Here is an 11,323-nt window from a genome sequence, read left to right as displayed (position 1 = left end):
ATAGCAAGACCAGTTTGGCTCCCTCGCCTGGAAATAGAGAGAAATTGTAGAAGTACCAGAGACATCAATAGCTGTCCATGTATTTGATTAGTCGGAGGAAGCACGATCACCTAAATTGCACTATTAATTGTGGATTGCACTATTACTCCACTTGCAATCCTAAACACCCGTATTAGCAGTGGAAGGCAATGGCATTTTATGAGTATACTTTAAAAAAATCTGGCAGTAGCGGATATGTTTAGGACAGCCCTGAAAATAACAATTGTATGAAGGTATCAGGACCGCCAAAATCCATGGTTTGCTCGTTTTAAGACATGTCTCGCTTAGCATAGGGTTGCAGCTGTAACTGGCCAAACACCATCCATATCTTGTCTTAATTTGTTTTTGAGACCATTTGTTTTTTTTCTGCACAGAGAATACACTGTTTAAAAGAGGTTTTGTAAGTAAAAGATATCTTGGTCATCAGTCACATTTTGGAAAGTCAGTTTAATTTAATGTATCGTCGAAGGCTTTCACAGCCGGATTCAACTGGTTCTTGTGGGTTTTCCGGGTTGTGTGGCTGGGTGGGTCTTGTTTTGCCTGCATCTGTGGCTTGCATCTTCAAAGGTGTATCTAGTGGTGGGATTCAGCAGGTTCGCACCACTTCGGCAGAATCAGTTGTAAGAATGGTGCTTGTAAACAACCAGTTGTTAAATTATTTGAATCCCACCACCGGAACCGGTTGTTAAATCATTTTAATCCCACCACTGGGTATATCACAGAGAAAAGTCTGTTTCACACTGTGTCTAGTGAGAAGGAAAAGTTTAGTGTGGACAACTTTCCCTTCTCACTAGACGCAATGTGAAACAGACTTTTCTCTGTGATACACCTCTGAAGATGCCAGCCACAGATGCAGGCAAAATGTTAGGAACAAGATCCACCAGACCACGGCCATACAGCCCAGAAAACCCACAAGAACCAGTTTAATTAAAGATGATTTACATTTGTGGCCTTCATAGTCTGAAAAGATAGATTAAAAATTATGAGAGAAAGGCACACTAAGAAGCTCAGAATCAAGCTGGATTTTTACAGGGATATAGTAAAGTGCAGGACTGGGCAAAGGAATTTTGATTCTCAGTTGAGGTATATTTATCCCCTCCTCCTCCTGTGACCATCTGGCCCAAGGCAGTCCCTGCAGCCCAGGATGGCATCTAGGTGAGGGTTAGAAATCTCCTGGAAACCGTAACTGATCTCCAGACGACAAAGATCAGTTTCCCCTGAGAAAAAGGCAACTTCAGGGTATGGACCATAGGATCAGGTCTTCACTGAGCTTGCTTCATTCCCCAACACCATGCTTCCAAGGATCCACTGCCAAATCTCCAGAAATTTCCCAAACCGGAGTTGGCAGTACTAGATACCAGGCTGTTTCTGTAGTTCAGATGGCTGGGAGCAAGCTTTATGGGGCAGTCTTGGCTTCCTTCTTCTATGCTTCCTCAAATCAATGTACCACATTTGTTGTTTATTTTAAAAATAATTGTGTCAGAACAGTTTACAGCAGCAGCCAATGATATTCCCTTTCTGCAGCCCAGGTACCATTCTAGTTTTACTAGTGGAAAAAAAGCAGCTCTTAAAGAGAATATCAGAATCAGGGGAATCTTGCTTCATAAATGAACCAGCTCCTATTTGGTTATAGCAAGGAGAGTGTGCTGTGTGTCTCAGAATTAATAGCTGAGATTTCAGCAAATATTTTAAGAGGTACTATCTGAATTCATTTATGTGCAGGACATATTTTGTAGTTGTATTTCCAATGGGTTGACTCTACCAGGCTTTCTGTTTGATCCTGCTCCATTCTTCTCTTCCTGTGTGGCTTTCATCTTTACCAGCCCTATGTTAATGACCCTTTTTGGAAGTGGGCAGAATCCCTCCTATGTTGCCTATAGAAAAGCGCTCTCTCTCTCTATTGCTCTGTGCGTGAGAGTGTGTGTGTGAGAGAGAGTGAGAAACAAAGTCCAAACCATGAAAGGCAAAGAGGAAATAGTGTGTACAGGTGAGGATGAGATGCTTCCTGCAAGTCTGTATGGGTTCCTGCTTGTATATATCTATTTCTCAAGTATGGGCAGATCTGCAGGTACTTAAATCCACAGGTTGCTTTATTTTTGAACATCCATGAACTCTTTTAAAGAGCTGTTGTGGTATATTGGTGAAGGTGTTGAACTGGGATCTGAGAAGTCCAGGTTTGAATCTTCACTCTGTCATGGAAACTTGCTTGGTGACCTTGGACCAGTCACACACTCTGAGCCCCAACCCTAGCAAGTATTTGAATGGGAGACTTTGAGAGAATACCAGGGCATGACAGAGAGGTAGGCAATGACAAACCACCTCTGAACATCTCTTGCCTTGAAAATCCTACAGGGTTGCCATAAGTCAGCTGTGACTTGATGGCAAAATAAATTCTTTTGGATGACCACAGGAACAGGGCTTAATTTCATAACCTTTTGAGTCAGGCCACTCTGAAATCATGCAGTCTACAAACCCAAATGCTTGGCCTGAGGCATTTCAGATAACTTCTTGTTTCTGTTGAAGTCAACCTCATAATATGATTGGGTTTTGTGAATCAGAAATTAATTTGAACACCTCTGATCTAAATAAATTATCTCACTTTTGAGTGTAAAATCCAAACATGGTGTTATGATTGATGCATATAAAACACAGCGTAAAGTTAAAATTAACAAGGATTTACTGGCACTTAGAAACTAATGAGATTTTATTCCAGTGTAAGCTTTAATGGAGTAGAGCCGCCTTTGTCAGATACACGTATTTCACTACATGCAACTGACGAAGTGAACCCCAGTCCACAAAAGCTTATCTAGTTATAAAATATTGTCAGACTTCCAATCAGTCTTCTGCTTATTTTTACTGACTAACATGGTATCCCTCTGGAATTATTAAGGATGTTAGTGTTAATGATGTTAATATCGATAATCTTTTCTTGGGAGTGTATTAAAGTTTTCAAAGCAATTTTCTGGATGCAACTTTGTATCAAAATAAAAAAACAATGTGTAATAGAAAAGACAGAGTTCAAGCCTAATGAAAAGGGGCACTCTATGAAACAGGAGCCTTGATTTTTTTTTTATCAGCCCCATGTAAAGGGGGGGCAACTCCACCTGTAGGAGCAGCGTGTCACGACATCGGCAGATTTGGCCTCCCTGTGGCAGTTGTGCCAACAGAGAGGCGATTCTGCTGGTGCGTGGCCATTGTTTCCTCCCAAAGAATGGAACGCCGCACCAGTGCCTCTGCTGCTACCGCCATAGTAGGGGCAGTCTGGGGAGGAGCCAATGATAGTCAGCTTCCTCACGGCTATTAGCCCTGTTATGCCAGTGGCTGAGGCTTTAGACTTACACCACCAAAATGGTGGCATGAGTCTTTTAAGACCAATGGGGTTTTTTTTGGCAGTCAGGAGGCTTTTTTGCTTCTCAAGCCTAGCCACACTGCCAGGAAGCCTCTATCAGAGCGATGGGGCAGTGGAGCCGTGGCACCAACTGCCTAGCCTCTTTGATGGGGCTGCTAATTGAACAGGTACTGCTGTGGTCACTCAGTAAGTGTACAAGAAGAGCCCTGCTGGATCAGACCGTTGGTTCATCTAGTCCAGCAACCTGTTTCATACAGTGGCCAACCAGTTGCCCTGGAAGGCCTTCAAACAGGACATACAGACCAACAGATCAATCCTCAGCCCACCACCTCCAAAGGGCTTTCCAGCGGCATGGGGAGGCAGAAAAACCCAACCCTGCCCCAATTGCCAGAAAACCTTGGTCTGTAGCCCAACTGCTTGGAAACCTGGGGTGGAAACCAATGAAAGCCCTGCCCCGCCATCCAATCGGATACCACTGCAGCTCCACAGCTGTTTGAACGTCTGGGTTTTGCCACTCTGCTGGCAGGGTGCCCCTTGCGTCAGCAGAGGGGGGAAATGTGTCAGTGCATCCCCATGCCGCCTCCACGACACGATTCTGCCCCCACAATAGTTCTGGGCTGCAATTAATTCCCTTGATGCTGCCTCCCAGGACTGGTATTCAGAAGTTTGCTGCCTCTGTTGATGGGGGCTCCCTTCAGCCCCCATGGCCAGTGACCACTGATGGAGCTATCTGAAGATGCCAGCCACAGATGCAGGTGAAATGTCAGGAGAAAATACTACTGGAACATGGCCATACAACCCAGAAAACCCACAACATCCTAGTGATTCCAGTGAAAGCCTTAGAGAGGATTATATTTCACTGCAGTTTTCTTCTTAGAAGCTGTAGTAAAACACAACCACTATTAACAACAACAAAAGACAAGACGGTACAGTGGATAGGGTGTAAGACTGGGATCTGGGAAAGCCCTGTTCAGTTTCAGTGCCATGAAACTGACGGGTGACTTTGGGTCAGCCTTAGGGTTGCCAATCTACAGGTGGTGCCTAGAGCTTTTCAGGAACTACACCTGATATTCAGTCATCAGTTCCCCTGGAGAAAACGGCAGTGTTGGCAGGTAGTTCTTTTAGCTCTGCAGATTCTCCCTTTGCCAGGCTCTGCCTCCCAAATCTCCAGGAATTTTTCAGTCCAGAGCCAGCAACCCTGTTCAGCCTAACTCACCTCACATGGTTTTCTGAACAAGACCAGGAGAATATCATGCATGGCCTCTGCTCCTGGGAAGCAGTGAGGGATTAAAAAATTACTAAATAAATACATAAACTTTCAGGCCTTTGTATTGCCGGCTCCTTTGCTGACAGGTGTGCCCCTTGTGATGGTAGAGGGGGCAAACGCGTTGGCACAGCCCTGCGTTGCCTCCATGATGTGATTTAGCTTCCATATAGGATTGGGCCGCAAGCCATTCTCCTGCTGCTGTCTCGGAGAGGTTTGTGGCATTTGTAGATGGAAGCTCCCTTCGGTCACCATAGCTAGAGACCACTGATGGATCTAACCTCCATCAGCCTGCCCAGTATTTTAAAACCATACACCTGCCTCGTTAGACCCATGCTTTAACAAGAGCCTTTCTACACTGGAGAGGTACTGATTTGTGAGATATGCCCAGTTTTGTTGGCAAGCAGTTACATTTCATTGGGGTTACTTCCTATACACCACAACAACAAAGAGCCTGGAGTTATTATTTAAACATTTAAGCTTCGCTGTTCTCCCCAGTAGGGGCTCCATGTTCCCTGGTCCAAATCATTCTCTGTACCTGTGGGAATTGAGGAGGACCTGACCACAACAACGAACCTGGAGTTATTTATTTAGGCATCTATGCTTCGCTTTTCTCCCCAGTAGGGGCTCCATGATGTCCTCCTCTATCTTCACACCTACCCTGTGAGGTAGGTTAGACCAAAAAACAAAAGGGAGAGGGAAAGAGAACCACTGGCAGTGCCTGAGAGTTAGAACACCCCACGAGCTGCCAGTGACCATCCCAAAGCCACCACCCTCTCCCACGGCCAAGTGAAAACAGGCCGTTTGCAGGCCTCTCTGCAGGGCTGTATAGAGACTGTGCGGTTTACAGGGCCCTCTCTGCAGGGCTGTATTGTGTTGTTTACATTACAGGCCTCTGTCGACTCAGACGTGTTCCCACGCTGGAGAGTAAACACAGAAAAGGAGGAGGGATGAGGGGCGGGCGGCCTAATGTCAGGGCGGGGAGAGGCGCGGCAGGAGCCAGCTGGGCTCTGAGGCGGCGGCAGCAGCAGCAGCAGAAGGTGCAGGCCCGAGCGGAGTAGGCGGCCTGAGGCGGGCAGACAGCCGGCTTTCCCGGCTATCGCGAGAGGGGAAGGGAGGGGAAAGAGGCGGCCTCACGAGCGAGCGAGCCGGTGGCGGCTGAGGTGGGAAGGGGAGGAAGCGCCGCAGGTCCCCATCATGGCGGGGGCCGGCGCCCGGGAGAAGCGCTCCACGGCGGCGCGCCTGAAGGCGGCCCTCAGCGGCGGCGGCGGCGAGGAGGGCGAGGCCGGCGCGGAGCTGCGGGCGCTGCTGGAGCGGGTGCTGCGGCCTGGCGAGGCGTCGTCGTCGTCGGAGGCGTTGGCGTGGTGCCGGTGCCTGCTGGCGGGCGGCGAGCCGTGGGACGGCTTCGTGCAGGCGGTGCGGGCCTACGACCCGGCCACGCTGTGCGGCCTGGTGTGGACGGCCAACTTCGTGGCCTACCGCTGCCGGACCTGCGGCATCTCGCCCTGCATGAGCCTCTGCGCCGAGTGCTTCCACCAAGGCGAGCACGCCGGCCACGACTACAACATGTTCCGCAGCCAGGCCGGCGGCGCCTGCGACTGCGGGGACGGCAATGTCATGCGGGAGGCCGGGTGAGTCTGCAGCAGGCGATACCTGGGGGGAGAGTCGGTGGTTTCCCCCACAGCCGAGCTCCCGTGTGTGTGTGAATCCGAACAGGTGCCAAAAGCCCCCGGCCGCCTGCTCTGGAATAACCACTTCCATCTGCACCCGATCCTATGCACAGTCTGAACCTGTCGTGGATTTGCGCTGTGTATACCCCGTAAGGATTGCACTGATGATCAGTGCGCACCAAGCCCACATAAGATAAATAATGTAGTACGGGGAGTTACAGTCGACTGAGCCCAGAACCAGGAGTCCCAAGTGGAAGGAAGATTTAGGATGGAATCTATAGGCTTTGAACATGAGTGCAGTTTCTGTAGGTTTTGAACATCAGTTTCTTGCAGACCAGGCTTCATTCTGAACAACCCACAGAGACAAAGGAAATAAACGAGAGCATTGATGCGAGTTATACAGTGCAATCCTAAAGAGAGTTACTCCAATCTAATCCCATTTGGTTCGATCCCATTTATTTATTTACTCTCTTTAGGATTGCTCTGTTAGGCTCCACTTCACCCAGAGGAATGGTGCTCTGAGAAGGAGGAAGATCCAATCCTGTATGTCTTAAGTGGTGGAGATCAGTGCAGATCTATTCTGAGTTTTATTTTTAAAATAGTGGCTGCTTTTCCTCACTCGTGTGGGGTCAAGGCAGTATACAGAAACGTTAACTGCATAGGATTGCGCTGTGTGTCAGAGTGGTTGTAGGGTAGGTGGTCTGAATAGTTTTCAGGGTGTATCTTTCATGCACAAAGTGGGAAATATGCATTGTGATGCTGCATGTGTGTATGCATGCTTCTAAGAATCTTGAGGGGGTTAGAAAAACTGCATAAGAATAAAAAGTGATGTGCTAATGTTGGGTAAGGTAGGTAATTAGGTGTGTGAAAGTATATATGTGTGTGTCAAATATAGAGGGAAAACCATGGGTGGCCGTGCAGAATTTACATAGGATTGATATATTTTAATTCCACACCAGTGCAGAATCCAAATTCACCGTGTTTACAGATGCTCTCAGTCCATGTTAGAATGTGCTGGCTTTATGTAAGAAATCATGGTTAGGAGAAGCGGATGATTAAATGATTAATTTGTGCCTGCAAAACCGCATTACTCATATAATACCACTCTTCTAGCTTCTGCTGTGTGGGTGTGTATTTGTCTGGTAGATCTTGTAGGTCATGTAGGCACAGACTAAGTGATAAACTGTAGGAATTTGCAATCAGTTCTTGCACTTATCTGTTTTTTCTCTTGAATGCTTTAAGTTTCACCTTCTGCAGGCCAGCGATTCTTGTCCTGTGTGTGGCCTAAAGTAGAAATGTGAACGTTTCTAAAAGAGTGAATTAAAACTTGATTTTCTTTCTTGTTTTGTGTCAGTATTTAATTATTTCGGTGTGTATGGGTAAAATAATCACACCAATAGGGTATGCCAGGTATGGCAGAGAGGAGGACAGTGTATATCTGTGTGCATGTGTGCATAATTGCCCAGGAAGATGCTAATGCCCAAGATACTGTGAAACTGTCTGGAATTCTGCCCAGAGTACCCAGAAGGTGGCCTGGCCTTGTATGCCAGAAGATAACTAGCGAACAGTGAGCTTTGGCCATCATTTGAATGAGGAATCTCCCTGTCTCTGCGAGATAGATTGCAAAGGGGTAGTAGCCCAGTTGGTCTACTGTTGCAAAATAAAACAAACATCCAGTGACGCCTTAAAGACTAACGATTTATTTCAATATGAGCTTGTGAGAGTTACAGCTCACTTCTTCAGACATGTAAAAGGAAATCGTACTGGGAATCCTACTTAAGAAGCTTACCAGAAGTGGGTTGAAGATGAGGAATTAAGGCAGAGAATGATTTCTGCCGTGAATCTTTCAAGTGTAGATTTAGGAGTGAGGGGAGGGGGAGAGATGAGGTTTGAATCTCCTCATAAAACTTCTGTGTGAATTCTGTGTGTTTGAAGCCGAATTAGCAAGGACAAGCAATGATGAAGAAGGTCAGAGGTTTGAACAGACAAGTGAAGGGATAAGTTTAAGTAAAAATTAACATGTACTGGTGCAAGAGTTATATAGTCCAGTAAAACACGTTAAGAACATATTAAAGCATGTTGAGTCCTTTAGATTCATTGGCGATGGTAGTAAGGAAATCCAACTTCTCTGTTTAAGCCAGGATGAGATGAAATGCTTAGTTGATTGATGAATCTAATTCAGCACTTTCACACAGTATATTCTCCTTGAATTTTTTTTTAGAATGGTGACTTTGATGTCTATAATAGTCTGTCCACCCTGGAGAGCCCCAAACCACTCTGATCTTATCAGATCTCAGAAGCTAAGCCCTGGGAGACCTCCAAGGAAAACCAGGGTTGTGACCTGCATTCAGGCAACAACCAACCACCTCTGAATGTCTCTTGCTTTGAAAGCCCTATGAGGTTGCCACAAGTTAGCTGGGAGTATGCCTGGGAGAGTAAAAGGTTCTCCTACTGGTTTCTGGATGCTGTGGTTTTGATAGATCCCATCTTAAAGGCCCATTCCTACCTTGTCTTAGTGGATCAGAGCCACTAACTGTATCTTCTCCCAGTGTTGCTCCAGCAATACAAGAGTTTGAGGTTGTGTGAGAGGACGATGATACTGTTACTTCCCACATCAGTGTTGCCCCAAATTGAGGGTCTGGCAGTGCTGGAATTGGTAGCATCCCTGTCGATGGTCCCTCCCTTCTCATGTACTTTTCGAGTTCTTATGTTACTTGTGCGGTGTGGGAAGGAGAGACACTGTGAGCAAACATAGAATCTGCTTCAGGAGCTTATTCCTAGTTCTTAAAGTCAAGGAAATCTTAGGCTCAGGTCACTTGGGCTCTCCCAGTTTCCTAGCGGCCTGCTTGTTGTGAAGGAGACGTGAGAATGCCTGTTCAATCCAATCTCCTGTATTTCTTGTCCAAGACCTTTCAACCAACCAACACAATTCTTTTCTAAAACCTACTTCAAATACTCCATTTTTCTTAAACACACATTTGAACTGTTTGAAGTCAATGACAAATATTGTTCTTCCACCCAGGTTCTTGGGTTCAGAAACCAACGTATACTGCTAAAACTCTCACATACAGTTATTTCAATTACCTCCATGTAGAACAAAAGGAAATATTTAACGTAGGTTTCCAATATACAGTCATATGACACATTCTTATGCTCTTTTGCCCTTGTAACCAGCCAAGGTAAGACCAGGAGCAAACATTCCTGCTCATACACATTATATACTAGCAGTTAAGAGTGATGAACTCTAATCTGGGGAACTGGGTTTGATTCCCCAGTCCTCCAACATAAAGCCTGCTGGGCAACCTCAAAACTCTCTCAGCCCCACCTACCTCACAAGGTGCCTGTTGTGAGGAAAGGAAGGGAATATCAACTGCTTTGAGACTTATTTCAGTAGAGAAAAAGCGGAGTATAAAAACCACCTCTTCTTCTACATTCCACAAATGTTGGGCTGGATAATTGGAGCAGGGCCAAATCCCCCCTCTCACCCAAGGCGGGGGCATTCTACAGAACTTGGGGGACATTCAGAACTTTTGGGGGTAAACAGATGTTTGAGGTATTAGGAATTACCTGTTCTCCTACTTTTTCCCTGACAGTCAGAAACCACTGTGAGATTTGTTTCCCAGCGCCGACGTTTCTCCCCTGGTAGTAGTGGAAAGTACCAACAAGTTGCAGATCACTTATAGTGATCCAGTTGGAATTTCAAGGCAAGAGACAGAGGTGGTTTGCCTTTGCCTCTGCAACTCTCGATTTCCTTGGTGGTCTCCCATCCAAGTACTATCCAGGGCCAACCCTGCTTAAGCTTCTGAGATCTGACATGCTTGGGCTAGTCTGGGCCATCCAAGTCATGATAGATTCTCTCCTAGGCTCTTGAACAGCGGTTCTCAACCTGTGGGTCGTGACCCCTTGGGGGGTTGAATGACTCAAAGGGGTCGCCTAAGACTTTCTGCATCAGTGTTCTCCATCTGTAAAATGGATAAATGTTAGGGTTGGGTGTCACCACAACATGAGGAATTAAAGGGTCGCGACATTAGGAAGGTTGAGAACCACAGCTCTTGAAGAAGTGGCAGATAATAAACAAGAAAGTTGAAGTGTTGATGGCTTTTATGTAGTCATCTCATTTAATGTTTGCCTAAGATGTGAGTGCTATATACATATTGTAAATAAACATATAAAGTTGCTTTATTTATATAAAGGAGCAGCAGTGGTGTAGTGGTTAAGAGCAGGTGTACTATAATCTGGAGAACCGAGTTTGATTCCCCGATCTGCCGCTTGAGCGGTGGAGGCTTATCTGGGGAATTCAGATTAGCTTGTACACTCCAACAGATGCCAGCTGGGTGACCTTGGGCTAGTCACCTGAACTCTCTCAGCCCCACCTACCTCACAAGGTGTTTGTTGTGAGGGGGGAAGGGAAAGGAGTTTGTAAGCCTCTTTCTTTCTTTCTTTCTTTCTTTCTTTCTTTCTTTCTTTCTTTCTTTCTTTCTTTCTTTCTTTCTTTCTTTCTTTCTTTCTTTCTTTCTTTCTTTCTTTCTTTCTTTCTTTCTTTCTTTCTTTCTTTCTTTCTTTCTTTCTTTCTTTCTTTCTTTCTTTCTTTCTTTCTTTCTTTCTTTCTTTCTTTCTTTCATCTGGAGTTCTGCTTTTATGTCCTAAATTTTTGCTTGTCGGTTGGGGTACAGTTTATGATGCTCTCCTGTGTTTGGTGGGCAGAGGGGCAATAACGGTTAAGAACCTCCATGCTTGGTTGTTTTAAACAGATGATTGTGAGAAAACAAATGCAGAGAGTTATGTGGAATGGAACAGAACACAGAGGAGAGATGACGCAGTGTACGTCGTTCCCCATTGGAAGGCGTATAATGTGCGCAGGGGATTTTGGAAGCATTTTGGAGAGCGAGATGCCTGCTGTTGCTGGCATAACAGACAGATGTAGCCCTCTGAGAGCGTAATTCCAGCTCTGCAGTAGTACTTTATTGGCAGGACAGAAGAACAAGTGCTCCTGAATTACGG

At 46.0% G+C, this 11,323-nt stretch overlaps 1 protein-coding gene across 4 annotated transcripts in view; it reads left to right on the top strand.

The window, feature by feature from the left end:
- The first annotated feature begins 5,774 nt into the window (after positions 1-5,774).
- UBR3 (ubiquitin protein ligase E3 component n-recognin 3) overlaps positions 5,775-11,323 on the top strand; it is a 118,255-nt gene continuing 112,706 nt past the window's right edge. For all 4 annotated transcript variants that reach the window (XM_048484482.1, XM_048484481.1, XM_048484480.1 and 1 more), the window contains exon 1: positions 5,775-6,283. In XM_048484482.1, the coding sequence (XP_048340439.1) occupies positions 5,850-6,283 (434 nt within the window). In that variant the 5' untranslated portion in view covers positions 5,775-5,849. The remainder of the gene's footprint in view (positions 6,284-11,323) is intronic.

Source organism: Sphaerodactylus townsendi, linkage group LG02 (genome assembly GCF_021028975.2).
Source record: "Sphaerodactylus townsendi isolate TG3544 linkage group LG02, MPM_Stown_v2.3, whole genome shotgun sequence".
NCBI classification, from domain to species: Eukaryota; Metazoa; Chordata; class Lepidosauria; order Squamata; family Sphaerodactylidae; genus Sphaerodactylus; species Sphaerodactylus townsendi.
Note: the sequence above shows the minus strand (reverse complement) of the source record. Positions and strands in the feature narration are given on the sequence as shown.